General features: G+C 33.1%; 1 protein-coding gene across 3 annotated transcripts in view; it reads right to left on the bottom strand.

Annotated features, from left to right (window-relative positions):
• Window positions 1-8,002: 8,002 nt before the first annotated feature.
• Window positions 8,003-18,421, bottom strand: part of LOC138324990 (afadin- and alpha-actinin-binding protein B-like) — a 34,543-nt gene continuing 24,124 nt past the window's right edge. For all 3 annotated transcript variants that reach the window (XM_069270301.1, XM_069270303.1, XM_069270302.1), the window contains exons 5-14: window positions 16,116-16,254; window positions 15,476-15,548; window positions 14,856-15,021; window positions 13,826-13,904; window positions 13,286-13,393; window positions 12,423-12,562; window positions 11,747-11,938; window positions 10,942-11,041; window positions 10,306-10,429; window positions 8,003-9,222 (exon numbers count right to left, since the gene is read on the bottom strand). In XM_069270301.1, the coding sequence (XP_069126402.1) occupies window positions 9,003-9,222; window positions 10,306-10,429; window positions 10,942-11,041; window positions 11,747-11,938; window positions 12,423-12,562; window positions 13,286-13,393; window positions 13,826-13,904; window positions 14,856-15,021; window positions 15,476-15,548; window positions 16,116-16,254 (1,341 nt within the window). In that variant the 3' untranslated portion in view covers window positions 8,003-9,002. The remainder of the gene's footprint in view (window positions 9,223-10,305; window positions 10,430-10,941; window positions 11,042-11,746; window positions 11,939-12,422; window positions 12,563-13,285; window positions 13,394-13,825; window positions 13,905-14,855; window positions 15,022-15,475; window positions 15,549-16,115; window positions 16,255-18,421) is intronic.

The raw sequence follows: 18,421 nt of genomic DNA on the forward strand, positions 1-18,421 counted from the left end.
CTTTTCTAAGTCAAACTTGAAAAAAAACATTATAGGGGTAAAAGTTCGCTACATGTATGTATCTAGTCTTAGACGCTATATCGATTGAACTGGTCGCAATGTCACAATATCAATTTATACATGTGTAAAGAAGAATAAGAGTTGCCATGATGTGTATATAAGTTAATTCATCGAACATGCCATATTTGTGTACTAAGTGCTATTTTCATTTTCTAGTGTGGAGAATATGAGTGCTGAGTAAGTTTTTTGTGGTTTGCTTGTTTACATTTGTTTTTCATAATTTAATCTTTTCAAAATAAACATATTTTTGTATAAAAGTATATTTGCTTTGTTCCTCGATACTTGTCAAAGCGAATTAAGTCGGTGTGTAATTAGCATTGCTGGTACAAAACCGGATGAAGCTGGCGTGTTGAATCTTAGGGACGCGGCCACAATGTTTGTAAACAACACCACGTGGTCGTCTTCCCGCCAGATGGGTCGGAACACGTCTGGCTAGTTGCTTGATTTCTAAAGATAACCCCAGAGATGTCTCGATGGCTGCACCTGCGCACTTTCTATGACCTATTTACCGACTGAAGGAAGATTTAGTCTACCGGCCTTGAACTGCTTGACAGCCGGGGCACGATCGACAATAATCGGTATGTCGGTCATATGGTGACTAATGCTGTAGAATGTCTCGGTCTGCATGGTGATAACAATAAATCTAAGTTACTCAGAAAGTACAAAGTAGCGTTGAAATTTTCGAAGCAAAAAAGGTAGATACTGGAGTCTGATCGATAATTATAAAATGGCTGGAAGAAAAGTTGTATCTACAATGTAGATTATACCATATCTAGAGTAAGAAAATGATTTATCGATGGGGAATAAGAAACCGGATACAACAGCACATGTAAACAATATTTAAAATAAACAGGAAACAACATCTTGTATAATCATCAAATCCTTTAGTCTTTCCTAACCGAAACAATAACTGCTATAAAGATTCTTTAGTGTTACAATTAGGTACAATGACGTTTGGATTCGATTCTCAAAACGTTGAACTTTTATCGCAACAAATTCGAGTTTACGTTATACACGTCCCTTCGTATTTATACATGTACACCGAATCTGTTCATATCTTTTTCACGCATGCTATCGGTTTTGACAAAACATTCCGTCAAAACCAAAGATTTATAAGTGAGAATCGCCTCGTGCATTTTAACTTTTTAGTTGTGTCCAACAAAATAGCACGTGGTTACACGAAAGAAAACTAGTGGAAGGGAGATAACTCTTATACAGTTCTACACCATTGCTTTGTTTTCCGTCAAAAGGAATGACGATGTATTTTCTTACGCTCGGAAATACATTTGGTACATGTATATATGTACAATTGTAGGTTCAGGTAAGGATTTATAAGTGATAAGGATTCGTCACTGTCTCTTTACACTATAAATACAGGGTGTCCCAAAAACATGACGAGTAATTAATTTTGCAATACTAAAATTTTTTGGAAATTCAAAATGATGTGGAAAGTAGGAGAATCCACATTTAACTTAATAGGGTACACATGTACAGGTTACATTGTCATAATGTGTGATGACGTCATAAAAGAAATGATGAAATTATCAATGATGTCACATTTTGATGACTTTCTAGCACCATGCATCCTCGATATTCCAGGGGTTCCGATCACTAACGATCTCTACACCCCTGGACTATCTCATAGTAAAACTGGAGGCAACAGAATAGAACAGGTAACTTAGTCACTTGATGTACATCAAAAGAGCCGTATAACTGTACACTGCGGTTAACTCTGTGGCTTTGATGTTAGGCGTTGCTCTCTCTGTAGTCTTCAAATGAAATATTTGCTAGCCTGTGATTGGTCAAATGTTTTCAGCTGAGCTGCCTTCAATTTCACTATGAGATAGTCCAGGGGTGTAGAGATCGTAAGTGATCGGAAGCCCTGGAGTATCGAGGACTTTCAGCACCATGAAGATTCAGACTAAAGTTATTAAAATCTACAATGCGATCGGAAAATTACCTACTTTAATAAATAAAACTTTATGAAAATGTCACCCAGGTATGCTGTCCATCTCAAGGAAGTAGATTTACAGAATTGTGATGTGGTGAGGAATTTCAGGGACAGAGGTCATCTTTCATCGAAAAGAAGGGGTGGACATCTCGCGCCCTTTCTTTCACTAAAAGTTATTGGTTTTCTGAAGAAATCGCAAAATTAGCGAAATATGACTTTCTCTCGATTTTCAATATAAGTATTAACAAAAAGATGTTTGTCTAGGTTGTTACGTATCGTTGTACAAAACAGATCACTATCTTTCTAATGGCAAATAGATCAAATTCCTCCGTCTATCAAAACATTTTTTATAAAGCGTCAAACTCGGGACATGTTTTGGGACACCTTGTATATAGCTACTAAACACAACGCGAGACGTCTATGAATCGGGAATAAAAACCATTTTTCTCAACAAATACTTGTCTTATTGAGTCAAACGAAACACCGTTGTAGGTCATATAAGTCCTTGGTTTAGGATTTAATTTTTTTCTACATTGTATCTACAATCGTACAAAAGAATTCCTTATGTACTTTTTATACAAAGAAAAATGTTAGTACCGACGAAATCAAGAAGTAGCCAAGGAAATTGAGCACATGTATGGTCCAGGACTGAATACCCTTGGCAAGCGGAGTTGCGACTAACTATACCTTAGTTCGGAATCGGTTTTAGTATAACCATCCGTTATATAAATACAACATATAACCTTTACCTTCGTTTTATTCTGTGGAGTCGGCGTTTTTGCTTTAATTTTCTCTTGCTTTGCTTGATACCACAACGTAAGATCAGAGACATATACAGTGGACATATCTTTGTCTCTGGTAAGATGATGGCAGCAACTCGAGAAATAAGGTCCGATCTTTGGAGGATTATAACTACCCAAAAGATTAATTTTAATTAATTAAATTTCATGATTCCAGATATTTTATAGGTTTCAAAATGAAAATATACGATTTCAGCTAAATACATGGTGTAGATTACATGCATTTCACATCACCTTTTAGTCCGCCCCGAGAGTTTGACTAGTCGCAGCTGCGATGATGTAGCTCTGATCATGAGCACAGGCGTCTGCATCTGGTTTTGGAAAAACAAAATGTAGGGATAGGTTATTATATTTTTATTATCAAACCAGAAGCAGACGCCTGTGCTCTGAAAGACGGACGGAAGATTTCTGACAGATAGTCCTGCCGGGGAACGGATCCGGAATAAAGGCAGGGTATGATTATTCGTTCTAGTAGTATATATCCCAGCGCTAGTGCATGGGGCCCCAAGAGTCTGCTTCGAAAGGATGCGACTCCGCTTTATGAGAATGGTTTCCTTCCGACCACGATAAGTTATTTTTGAAATTTTTCATAGTAACATTTTTATACAATATTCTTAGCTTTTCATAAATTTCATGTCCAGATCCCAAAATTTATCAAATGGTCATTTTCCACAGAATTCTGGGAAAGTACTACAATAATTTTAAGATGACATTCCTGTACACTTCCGATCACTGATAATGGCCTAAGATATATAATATATATGAAGACTTTTTTTACCCCCAAATCCATTAATTTTAAATTGTTTAAAAATTAGTTCATTAGATTCAATTACCCATTGTTTATTTAGCTTTCTACTTTTTACATCTTTGTACCTCTAGTTGCTATAATTTGGTAACTTGAAATATTTGGTCACCTTTAAATCAGATATACGATTGTTTTTCCCTGGTTACTTGAAGCATTATCTGAATGGTAGTACATACATGTACATTGTATGTATACATTTAAAATATTGAAGAAAAACAAACAATGTTTTATCCAAATAGATTAAAGTTTATTTTAGCTTTTGTATTTTTGATGACATGCTGCAGAGTACAGTATATTAAATATATACTGGAACTCTTTGGTCAGTGATAAAACTTTATATTGGGAGATACGATACATACATTGTATTACCGTATTCAACCAAAGAAGCGCATAGGGCACTTCAAAAATTGAAATAAATAAGGGGTTGCTTAACAGAACCAATTTGGACTAGCCTTTCATAAAATTATTGAACAAAGTAAGACATACATTATTTTGTAAAATAAATTGATAAAGAAACCAAGTTTTCATTTTTCTTTTTGAATTTAATTCAAGGAAAGTAAACTTAAAGTCTTAAAAGGGGGAAGTGGCACTTATTGGGTCGAATACGGTATATGTAGCTTAGTACTATGTTATTAGGAGAAAAATCCAACTGTGATAAAAAAAAAACTTCACGATGTACAGTGATAGTACCTCTACATCAAACAATGTTGAAATACTGATCAACCTAAGAAAATATTCGAAATTTTAATTTTAAGAACAAATCGATGTAAACCTGAAAAATAGTATACTTAACTGGCCTTGGGGCGAAAACTGAAGTTCTTCATTTTGAGTTCTGTGAAAATAAACACTAGTGTAAAAGAAAGTGTTTGGCAGTATTTTGTTTATTGGCATTTAATATGATTAATAATATCAAAATAATTTCAATATAAAGTCCATAAAATGCTAATTGAATATGTATACCCTTCAATAGATTTTAGGAGTTTATGTAACAATTAAAGATCATCAAGTTATAGCCCTTTCTATGTTTTATTTTGGTTTGCTTATTTGAATGTCCTAAAAACAGCAAGGGTTATTTAAAGACATCCCAGGTTTAGATGGTGCAGGAAAGCCGGAGTATCTTGAGAAAAAACATCGTTCAGCAACTGCCCCACGTGGGATTCAAACAGGTGATACAGAGGTGGAGGGCTGGTAGCATGTTTTTCAATAGATGCATACATTTTTAATTCTATTATAAAGAATTAACAAGAGGAATCTAATCAATCATTAAAAAAATGCTATTTGTTCAAAATATATTCAAACATAGCTATGCCGTTTTCGATTATACGGTTTGACTGGTTGGACCAGTTGTTCGTTTATTAATTAAAGATGGACCTGGTGATTTTATATTGTTTTCAGACCAGCCTTGACAAAGCCCTCACAGGCCTGTATCAAAAACTGCAGGTCCTTCAGGATTTATACTTGAAATAATGACTTTAACCAAAGGTCGAACCGGTTGTTGATTGTTCTGAATAAACGAAAACGGCCCTACTATCTCTCAATATCAAAACAAATGCAAAGGGACATAACTCTGATTAAGTTACAGTATGTAAGATTCTAACATACCAACAGACATTTATTTAATACTTCCCTTGTGAGCTGGTAAAGGTTTGTTATTTACATACAACCTATCTATCACAACTTTCTCTGAAGAGGATACGAAAAATTATCATATCAATACGCTAGATATGTTTTTAAGAGAAACATTCTGAACAATTTTATCAAACCTTTTGTGTTATCAATTACAGTAGCTTTTAAATGAACTTTATTCTATAAATATTATTTCCATTGTCAATTTTAAGCAATAAGTGTTATATCAAATTATTTTCTCTAATTGTTTTCTTTGCAAAACTGCATAACATGTAAAGCTGAAAAATACCACAAAGCCAACTAATTGCAATTAACAAAATATCTAAAAACATCTGTTTGTATAACTGCAGGCAGTAACATTACACGATATTAGAATATCAATTATAAATAAACTTTGAAAGATTAACAAATATTTTCAAATTAATCCACAAATCATTTTGGGGGAAGAGTACACATAGAGAACAGTGATACAACAGTGAGTTGTAATATATATATTTTTAAAGATTACAACTTAAAATTTGCAATCATTTTAAGATATACAGTACAATAAAATCATGGATATAATGTATTTGTCTGAACAAACCTGTCTCAAATTTTGACTTTAATATGGAATGGAATAGATTTCTGTCTTTCTATGAGAACCTAAAATGTCTTTTTTAGCAAGTAAAAGTTTTATCAAAATGCCACTATCCAAGTATGATTCAATAACACTACCATTATTCGGTTTGGTTTAAATGTCCTATGAACAGCCAGCGACACTATCGTTATGGAAAAATCATGATTTACTATATAAATTTGCATGAATAATATTCTATTCAACCCAAATACCATAATTCACAATTTTTTCTTTCTAGAAGTGATTCCTTTAAATTAAATTTCATTAGGAGTATTCATACTGGTATTCATATTGATTAAAAGACAAAGTCTAAGTGAACGGAGGGGTCTCTTAAAATTAATATAGAGATTTCAATTGGAAAACTTAAGCCCTGTGTGATGTTTACATTGTGCTGTTTGTGTACATTGTCTAAATCATTAAGATTCAGTAGTCGTGATTTCTCTAACAATTGTTTATGGTCTGAAAAACAGATTTTGTATGCTGTAAGACTATCAGTGTATCCCAGTAGTCTCCCTTTGATTTAACTCCCTTTGGTGATACTGAAGAATATAAAATCGGTTTGTATATGAAATACCCACCAACCAAACATCTTCAAAAACCAATAAATTTGGTATGCATTCAACAAATCTATCAAAGCACTGTTTAATAGCACAAAAACCTTGCATGCCCTTAATGGCGACTTTAAAGGGAAAGCACTCTCCACCCCAAGTGGGTCCAACTCACAATTTAACAGACTAATACACCGAGCATATACTAAATAATACAACAACGATAAGGCACAGAGATCGTAATATGATCTAGAAAAGAACATATTGGAGGAAGCATACAGTAATTATGAGTAGAGCAAAGAAAAAAATAAATGATGGAGAATTTTTTTTTCATTGTAGATTTCCGCAAAACTATCTCAAAACAATCTTTGAGACATACTTTTTCAACTTTAAGTGAATTAAATATAAAATTTTGAATCTTGTTTACATCTTTATAAATTACTAAGGTCATTAAAAGATGACTTCCCCAGTAGGTTTATCTTGCATGCATGCAGTGAATGCTTGGTGGTTTTTTTTTAAGTTTTGTTTGTAATCCATAACCAGCTACTTTAAAGAATTCAAAAGCAAATATGTAATCATATCAATGTAAATGCAAAATAATTTCCTTTACCAGGAAATCTACCCGGTATATCAGTAAGTTCTAAATCAAGCCTGTCTAAGTACAACATGAACAATATTTACACAATTACAATGAAGACAAGAACTCATTTACAACAAATTAATCAACCTCTACCTAGGAACTGAGCTTAATGCAAAATAAATTGTCAATGTAAGGAAAATAATAATGTATTGTTAAGTAGTAGCAAAACTAGTCCATGTTTTAACATATATACATATAAAATTTATAATGCATACAATGTAAATATGTAAACAAAAGTCATCTGTGGAATGATAATAAAAACTTGATATGCAAAATTTGAATGTTGAGACATGAGGTAAACTTTTATTATAGATATGTACCGACTTAAATTTATGACTTTAGTGAGACATGGAATGTTATAGGCTAACAAAATATTACATATAGTGATAAAAAATCTCAAGTAGAGGTCATGTTACAGCGGTCAGTCTGACTGACCGTGTTGACCACACATCTTAACAAGGTATTATATACCCGTTTTTTTAGCTAACTGAACACAATAGAAATTGGCAACAATCAAATTCAAAATTCAAAACAACTTACTCTAAATTTCTCTCATTCACACAATCCATTCAGCATCATTTTTTCATTTATGCATTATGACTTTAAGTAGAATTTCTTTCCTTCCATTTTTTCTTTACCATTCAATTAACCTAAAGCACAATGAAATAAGGACTAAAATAATTCAGAAGACTACATCTTCCAAACATTTTCAGCACTAGTGAGCATGCCCATCAATCAATTAAAAAAACTGAAGAATATATACATCAGTTTGTACATTATTCTATTTATATTTGAGACAGTTAGTCATCAACTGAATTTTCAATTGCCATCAAGTCTTAATAAGTTAATATAAAAAAAGAATCAATTTAAAGCAAGTAGCATCTTTTTCTTGTTAAGAACTCCTCCAATCATAGACAAGACAATTAATTTCTTTATTTTTGATTCTTAATTTGTAACTTTTATATTCAATGCAGTTTCCTAATTATAACTCTCCTTGAAACATATCTTATGCATCGTCTATGGAAGAGGTCACCCTTTTTCTATGTTTACTAAGTGGAAATACTATGAAACATTTGAGATCATCATTTTAACAATGAGACAAAGGCACTCAATGTTTACTCTGTCAAGCTATTATGAGTGACATTAAACTCTATATTGCCATTTATTACACCCTAGCTATATAAACTTTCCAGACTCTCTATGTTGTTTGTATAAGCCTTCCAAATACTCATTTGCACACCCTAGTTATATAGAGGTTCCTCAACAAGTGACTGTTGTATATCATGTTTATCAAACTCGAGTTAGTTAATTTTCAAATTCTGAAAAGACACAAGCTTTAGCGAGTGTCTTAAAAATTTGAAAATTAACTAACGAGAGTTTAGATAAACATGATAAACAACAGTCACACGTTGGGGAACTTATTTATCCCATGACTTATACCGTGGTGACCATTTTCTCGTCTTCATTCAGGGAAATTTACCACCAAGCAATGTGTAGTGATAACTTCCCGCAATAAAATATAGTGAATAAATAGAGAGGCAATATTCTATTGTTTAATACTTTGAATAAGCAACTACCTGTTAAACAGTAAATACAATGATATTTAAAAGAAAATGCACTGTGAAAAGTAGCCCGAAGTTGAGAGCCAATCGAAATCAAGAGATCTTGGAGTTGACCAATCAGAGGCGCCGTAGGTGTTCACACACTGGAGTGTGTAAACATAAACGATAACCAGCTGCTATGGAATTTATCACATGGTTTTTCCATTGTGAAACATGCATAGTTATGGGATAAATAAGCCTTCCAAATACTCATTTGTACACTCTAGTTATATAAGCCTTCCAAATACTCATTTGTACACCCTAGTTATATAAGCCTTCCAAATACTCATTGATACACCGTAACAATAAGCCTTCATATCTTCATTACTGTCATAACCTCTAGCGTACAACCGTGTTATAACCCCTCCAGATCCTCATTGCTGCCTGTACTTGACCGCCTCCTTCTGAAGAGCACTCGTTTAGGATCAGTAGACTTTTCTGGTGAGCTGTGTTTCCCAGATGAGGAATGAAGATTGTCACAGGACCTACATGATGACCCAGATAACAAAGATTCGGAACTCAGTGCTTTCTTTATCTGTGGCTCTTCCTCAGGGGAGTACTTGTCATCCTTTCTCCTAAAACATAAAACACCACAGTGTAAATGGTATAGTAAAACCTGGCTCAGTCTACATATAACTCTATATATAAAGACCATCTGCTTACTAGGACCATTTACAGGGCTCTTGCTGGGCTGTTTTTGGGGCCAATTTATGGCCCCATTCCCAATCTAAAATACCCATATTTTTTCACAATTCCTCAAGCTGATTTTCACAATTGCCTTTGTGCCAAAAAAATCAAAAGGAAAGGCCAAAAGAAAGAAAAGTAAAATATTTTACGAGATCGTCAAACTTCTAAAAAATACAAGTCCAAAAGTAAAACTGAAATGAATTGCTTGAAATAAAACTGAAATGAATTGCTTGAAATAAAACTGAAATGAATTGCTTGAAATAAAACTGAAATGAATTGCTTGAAATAAATGAGTTTTCAGTTGTTTTTGTTTTATTTGACAAGTTCTAATTTTAACAATTTTGGTCAATACAGCAATGATTTTCACAAATCTGAAGGCCCCAGCCCCATTCACACAAAAGTGAGAGAGAGCCCTGATTCACCTTTACCTCTGTGTAAAGACTACCAGCTAAATAGGACCATCTATCTTAAACCTGTGTATAAAGACCATCTTTCTATAGTACCGAATGACCAATTTCAACACAATTCAACCTGTGTATAAAGACCACATGGTTATAAAAATCAATTTTCCTCTGTCCCTTAGGTGGTCTTTATAGACAGGTTTGACTGTGTTCGTATCTAGTGGTCATTTTATTTCAGTGCTGCTTCAAATAGAATTATTCAGTTCTCAATTATATAGTACAGAATATTATTTCATACAACAGATTAGACTGTACTTACCAAATACATTTATATTTCTTTTTATAACAGATGATGTGGTTCTGCAATTTCATAAACTTATACATGTACGCAATTTAAGCTTTCAATTTACACTAAAATAATAAAAAATTTACACTGCAATTTTAATTTTTGTGGTGATATATACAAGTTATACTTCCAACATCAACTAGTTAGGGATTAATATTTAAGAACTAGATTTTAAGAAAAGTCTTTGGGTTGTTTAACTGCCTTAATTATTAATCTGTACATACTTTGGAAGATCTTTTGGTGTGATACCGAGGACACGGTACAATTCTGTGGTGGACGGAGTTTTGGGTTTACTAGAAGGTGCTGGTGAGAACATTGGAGTGGACGGTAGGAGTCTGGTCCCTTCACCTGTTTACAGAGAGAGCAGAATATTGATGTACAGAGACATCAAATTGATAAAGTGATAGATGGAAACATAAAATTGATAAAGAGAAAGATGGAAATTGATATACAGAGACATAAAATTGACAAAGAGAGAGCAGAAAATTGATACATGGAAACATAAAATTGATAAAAAGATCAGAAAATTGATATACAGAGACATAAAACTGATAAAGAGGGAGCAGAAAATTGATATACAGAGACATCAAATTGATATACAGAGACATCAAATTGACAAAGAGAGAGCAGAAAATTGATACATGGAAACATAAAATTGATAAAAAGATCAGAAAATTGATATAAAGACATAAAATTAATAAAGAGGGAGCAGAAAATTGATATACAGAGATGTAAAATTGATAAAGTGAGATCAGGCAGAAAATTAATATACAGATAATTACCTTACAAAATGTCACTTGAAGTGAATGCACAAATCTTTGAAGGAATTGTCTCTTCTTTTTAATGATGGGGTAACTTACCTTTATGGGACTTTCGTTTGGAGGGAGTGCCTTTTACAAATGGTGAGATCTGTAGAAATTGGTTGATAATGGATGTTCTCTCATCATCCAGAAATTTTCTCTATAAGTAAATATGTATGATTAAATTATATTAATCTATGAAATTATTTGATTTCAATTCAATTTACAATGCATTAAGAATTTCAAATATAAAATATTAAATTAAGATCTCTGCTTTGAAAGGATTATGCTTTTCATTAAAGGTATTAAAAGATATGTCATTTACAAAACTGTTTTTATCTTTTGTATATAATCTGTTTTGACTACAGATATCTCTGCCACATAAGGAATCCGTTTGACTATACATATATCTCTGCCATTTATAGAATCTGGTTTGACTATAGATATCTCTGCCGTATATAGATTCTGTTTTGACAATAGATATCTCTGCCCTATATAGAATCTGGTTGGACTATACAGATATCTCTGCATTATATAGAATCTGTTTTGACTACAGATATCTCTGCTGTATATAGATTCTGTTTTGACTACAGATATCTCTGCTGTATATAGAATCTGGTTGGACTATACAGATATCTCTGCATTATACAGAATCTGTTTTAACTACAGATATCTCTATGGTATATAGATTCTGTTGTGTCTACAGATATCTCTGCCGTATATAGAATCTGGTTGGACTATACATATATCTCTGCCAAAAATAGAATCAGGTTTGACTACAGATATCTCTGCGGTATATGGAATCTGGTTGGACTATACAGATATCTCTGCCATATAAAGAATCCTGTTTTTTTTTGTGACTGACCTCCCTGCCGAGTCGTATTGCTGCCTCTGTGTACTGTTTCCTTTCCTCCTCAAAGTTAGCTTTCTCCTGATAAAACAGACGTCGCTGCTCAGACAAGCTCTCCTGTTCCTGGAGGAGACGCTCCTGTAAGATGGCCGACTCGTCGATGTAAGAAGTCTCTGTTGCTGCCTTGGTTTGGGTAAGTACAGAATGCTGTAGAAATTACATATAGCATGGTATTACTTATTATTCTAATTCAAAATTTAAACATTTTCCATAAAAGTTTGTTTTGCAGTCGCGTAGTAGCATTTTTTTTTTTTTTTTTTTGCACACAAGGTAAACAGATAATGAAAATAATTTATAATTTGTTTATAATTATATACAATCTTCATGTATTTCAGAATGTAAGAAACAATAGGCCAAATGAGTTTATTAATTTCGGTGAAAAACAAAATATTATGTACTAATTATCAATTGCCAATTTACCATACAAATGATATGTAAAAGTCTGTTGCTTTTTTCTTACCAGATTAGAGATAAATATGTTTGTTTACTTATACACAAGACATATAAAGTGTACATGGTGACTCTGGTTTTTATTTTTAGTTCTATAAGCTCATCTTACTTTCTGTTTACCTATAGCTAACACTAACCTGTATGTCATCTTACTTTCTGTTTACCTATAGCTAACACTAACCTGTATGAATTCCTTCTGCTGCTGTATGATTTCCCGATAATGTTGGACTTGTTTCTGTAGTTTCTCGACCTCTGCATTCGGTACTCTCTGTGCCGACGGAATGTGTCGAGGAGGACTAGATTTGGTCTTCTCTGTCTGACCTGTTGGACAACACATTCATATAGTGTAATATTAATTTAATTAGCTGCCATGCTTATCTACTGTAAAGGTCTTTGGATCTTTTGATAAAGACTGATTAATAAAATAAGTTCTGATATGTAACAATAAAATGAAATAAAGTCAATAATGTTGTATATAGGTATTTATTGCTGATAATACCTGGTTATAACTTAGATATACATTGTATCCTTTTATAAATGCTTTTAAAACATATCTTTATTTTTTATGACTTTATTTATTTTGTAGGTGCCTCACTTGATTGTAATCAGATTAAACAATGCATCTCTATACTGTATAGTTGAATATGTAAAAAGAGAGTAGAAAAAATATTGGCCTTACTGGCACTCGAAACCACGACCCTACCAACCATAGCTGGATGCTCTACCATAAATTGGGATATTGTGGATATGGTCATTTTAAGATTTGTTGGCATTGGCACAAAAATGCCGAAAAATTCAGGCTACCAAAATTTGACTGCATATCTATTTGTTTGTATATAAGGATCCATACCTCTACTAAAATTTAACGACCCTATTTTCATACAAAAGCAGCAAAAATTCCCGATTTACGGTACTATTATTGAGCTACTTAGTCAAAATGGATTGACCCTTCCCAATCCCACCACATGTGATAATAGTCATCCTTCATTTACAGATATATTAAGACAATGCTCACATCACTGACTGTCTTTGCTCTATACTTACGTGGAGGTAAACTGCTTTTATCAATGGATTTCTTGAGTAGTTTGAACATCTCCTTAAACGAATGTCGTAGATTATCCTTCATCAAGTCGTAAGGCATTTGGAAATAACCTTGAGGAAAACATCAAATATTGAAATCACTTCAAATCTATTATAAATTTTACTGACTCTATACAATGTGTACATAAAAAATTCTATAGTATACATTGTCAAATGATCTAAAAAAATCTTTTATCATCTTACCTGTCTTTTTATTGCTTCTTTTTATTAGATTATCAAAAGATGAGTGGGTTTGGGTTTTATTAGTTTAACATTCTAACAGCCAGCGTAAAGTAAGGATGTAAGGATGTGCCAGTTTGTTGGTGGAGGAAAGCCGGAGTATCCAGAGAAAAACCACCAACCAGTGGTCAGTACCTGGCAACTGCCTCACATGGGATTAGAACTTGCGACCCAGACGAGGTGGAGGGTTTGTGGTAATATGTCGAGACTACTAAGCCACCATATTGCCCTTAAAAAGATGAGTGAAAATAAAGTAAAACTTACCATCTGAAAGGTCCTTCATAGTTATAGAGAATACACCATCGTCTTCCTCTTCACTGTTTACGGACAACTCTCCGTCGTCCTGTAATGTAGAATATATTATTCAATCACAGTATGTTACGATGGTAATCTGATATTGAAGATGGCTATATGGTACTATCATGCAAGTGTGGATATTTTAATTCTAATTACCGTAAACCAACTTTTTTTCGTGACCATGAATTTCACAATCAAGGGAAAGTTTTACTTTATCTTCGCGGATTGATATCTTCAACAATTCTTGTTCAATTAAATTCCAAGGTATTTCTATTCAATTTTAAATATGCGAAAGAAAGTTGTTTTACAGTACCAGGTAAATATCTGTTGTGAGCATCAGTGTCTACATTTTCTCCCATACCTGACAGGGTTATCCCGCGGTAGCTAGGGAAAAAATAACTCTGTCTTTTACCGGGCCAGGTAGGGAAAAGACAGTTCACACTTGCTAAACAGTGACGTCATCAATATATGCGGAGATTATTGTTGAGGACGCCATTAATTGTTAACACTGTAAAAACAATTCCTAATCTGATTTTTAATGGGAGAAAAAAAATTCTACTTGTACCTCATGTTGACCTATACAAGACTATTTTTACTAATATTTGAGAGTATATTTTGTTTACCTGAGGTCCATATGACTAGATTGAGCATCAGACAAGTGGTTGATGATCGTCCCATCATCAGAGTCTATATTTACCTGAGGGTCCATGTGACTAGATTGAGTATCAGACGAGTGGTTGATCATCATCCCATCATGAGAGTCTATATTTACCTGAGGGTCCATGTGACTAGATTGAGTATCAGACGAGTGGTTGATCATCGTCCCATCATGAGAGTCTATATTTACCTGAGGATCCATGTGACTAGATTGAGTATCAGACGAGTGGTTGATCATCGTCCCATCATGAGAGTCAATATTTACCTGAGGATCCACGTGACTAGTTTGAGCATCAGACAAGTGGTTGATCATCGTTCCATCATGAGAGTCTATATTTACCTGAGGATCCATGTGACTAGTTTGAGCATCAGATGAATGGTTGATCATCGTTCCTAACTCGCGTTGCATGTAGACGAGGCAGTCTCTGAGATCTGTGTTCTCTATCATCAATTCCCTTTGTTTGTCCTCATAGTTATGTATTACTAGCTGGTACATCTCCTCCTGTCTGTAATATACAAATTATATCAACCTTAATCGATGTAGCCTCTTTACACTTAGCTTGGTTAATGCTTGTGAAAACATGATTAAGAATTGAACCTAGAGGTAAAATTAATTAATTTTTTTTTCAATAACCCTCATTTTTATGTCTTGTACCTTGAAAATACTGTACAGACGGTTATTTTCACTGGTGAAATTTTTTGCAATTTGGATTTAAAACAATGAAATTAAATTTTAGCAGTTTGAAAACTCGCCATTTGACCATATGGATATATATATACTTCATCTCTTTCTCAATTTTTCTTAGATCAAATTTTTGGAATCATAGCAATGTACCGCAAAACTGCAAAAATGTCAACAGCATAAAAATAACTGGCTTGTACCGTAAGACTAATTAAGTATTTCATATTATTTATTTTGTTATCCACCCAATATGTAATAACATCTAACAGACAACTTACTTGTCATGTGAACCTGTTTTCCACTGACTCCTCTTGCCGTCTGCTCGCTGTAGAGAGTTGGCAATGTCAAGACCTGTTAGAATAATTAAAGAACCATTTCAGTTTGTTTTACTATCATATCTACATCTCAACTAATTCAATTGCAACATGTTATAACATTATTATACAAAGTACTGCGGTACTTAATTTTCAACCACAAGAGATAAGCATACAAAGAGAACACATGCATACATACGGAAGGCAATTTAAAATCATGTTGATGTATGACATACATATATATAGGATATTTATTACAATAATAACCAGGTATTATCTCAATAAGTATCTTTTAAATTCATATATACATGGTACATTTTCTAATTCCCGCACAAAGTCGTTTGTTGACATTTTCACCTCTTTTTCTGCAACCAATTTTGAGGATATACTTTTCTTCAATCATTTTCTAATGCCTTACACTCACAATGAATGTAAACCAACTTACTTTCGCGTGCAGCTCATATACAGTAAAACCATATGATTCGCAAAATTTAATCGCCTGAAAAAGTTTTCACCATGCTGCATGGATGTGGGAAATTAAGTCGCGATGAAAATAAGTTGGTTTAGAGTGCTTGACCATAGTAAAAAAAATTTAATTCCATACCCATTCTCCTGCTAGGATTTTTGTCAGATATCAGGTGGTGTAGTTTTTCTTTCATTTTATTGATCTCTCGTTCCTTTTTCTTCAGCTCGTGTTTGTACTGGGCGTCCCGGTCCTTGATCACACATTGTAGTCGTTTTACCTGTAATGAGAAAAACACACCTGTTAAATCATGTTATCGTGAATGTCAACATTTATTTTAACACCAATATATTTAATAAGAAATCAATTACTTATTTAGGAAAGCTACTGTACAAAAAAAAATATGACTACAAGCTATATATATATATATATATATATACATGTACAATGTAACCTGTAAAAAATGGACCATGTCTAATCCGGTAACTTGTCTATACTCAATAAATGTTATGGGGTTTTCTTCTATGGTGACAAAAACCTGTATGGTAATCCAGAAACCTGTCTATACCGTCCAAATATGCTGGTCTCAATAAGTTATAGTGTAATATGTTGGTACCATTTTGTTTTACAACAAATTACATCTATATGTCACTCATATTTGTGCCTTAATTTATCCTCAAAAGTGACTGACTATTACCCCTTAAAAAAGTTTCAACTTTTATTTATTTTTTGGAGTCTAATCACTATTGGTCCACCAATATTTAAGGAGTTTTGTTCAAATTATCCACATGTTTATGATAAATGATCTTTGATCTTCTGGAGCATCCTCAGTTAATCCCACCACTGATACATTAACTACAAGGATGGGCGACAGTCAGCCTGATGGCTACCAGTTTTACTAGACTCGTTAATCCATCACATTTCCCATTACCAAGAGGAAGGTGTTAAAGTTTCTAGTCTGACACTAAGAAGTGTTTGTACTGGGAGACATTCTACCATTTATAGTCTTACAGGAGATTAAACCAAAACATTCCTTTATCATCACTTTTATCCTCCAAAACCTAGCTCTCTCACGATAATAATTCTACTCTGTATTTGGTTTAGTTTGATTTCATTATAATTAGTTGAATGTCCTGTTAACAGCCAGAGTCAATTAAAGGATATGCCAGGTTATGATGTTGGGGGAAATATGACTACCCGGAGAAAAACCAACGACCAGAGGTTAGTGTCTGGCAAATACATCTAGCGACCACACATAGGATTCAAAATCACGGCCCAGAGATGGATGGCTTGCAATAAATATGAATATAAATACACTATCTATCTATTATGAGTTAAATGAAAAGAGACTATATTGCCACATAGTATTGTCAAGAGATAGAATGTTGTTCTCAACGTTAGCTTAGTTATTATTTCATTACAAGACAATATTTTGAGGTAATGTGCCCTCTCAACAAGGTAACATAATCCCTTTATGATCAGAACATCTGTATTATATATATAAATGTATTTTTTTTTTGCATCACTTGAAAATATTTCAATAAACACAGTAATATACTTCAGTACTTTATTGAATACATTTTACTTCTAAAAATATATTTTCATATCAAAAACTTAATCATATACAAAGATTTCCTACCTAAAATAACACTGAATTTAATATTTAACAAAATAATCTGCAGTATCACCGCAGTCCCTCAGACCTACACTAGCTATTCAGCACAGACCAAATAAGGAAAGGTAATTCTAAATCGTAAAATAGGCAATTTCAGATTTTTCCTATTTTCTCATTACAATCCAATTTCAGTGTAATTATCTGTTAAAGTCATGAGCAGCTGATTTTAATCAGATTGATTTAATACAGTCAACCTTGTGGTTAGAAAATCGAAATTTCATTTTGTTGTACAGTGAGAGTTCATTCCAATCTCTCCAGGTCTGCGTGTAATTTTGAATCCTTTATAACTACGCACTGGTATCATAAATCTTGAAATGGAGATTTATCATAAGAGACATTTAAAAATGTTAAAGTGAAAGGTTATTCTAAAATTAAAATCATTTTTAAAGGTTTTTTTTTTTCAATAATGAAAACATGGGTAATACTGTTAGTCTTGAGTAAAAGCTAAGCTAATTGCTTTATAATATCCTGGGCCCAGTTTCATGAACATTCCTTAACTTTAAGGAATCCCTTAACTTTAAATTCTCCATAGGAAAGCATTACAGATTTTAAGGAAGGCTCCTTAACATAATATTTTCCCCTAACTTCTGTAATGCTTCCCAATGGAGAATTTCAAGTTAAGGAATTCTTTAAAGATGCTCCTCCGCCGACAGAGCATAAATGATAACTCATCAATTGAACAATATTTGGTGTTTAATCGTGTATATATATGTTAACACAAAAAATAATATTAAATCATTAGTTTTGCTTTTGGCATATGCACAGTCAGAAT

The sequence above is a fragment of the Argopecten irradians genome, chromosome 6 (assembly GCF_041381155.1).
Source record: "Argopecten irradians isolate NY chromosome 6, Ai_NY, whole genome shotgun sequence".
NCBI classification, from domain to species: Eukaryota; Metazoa; Mollusca; class Bivalvia; order Pectinida; family Pectinidae; genus Argopecten; species Argopecten irradians.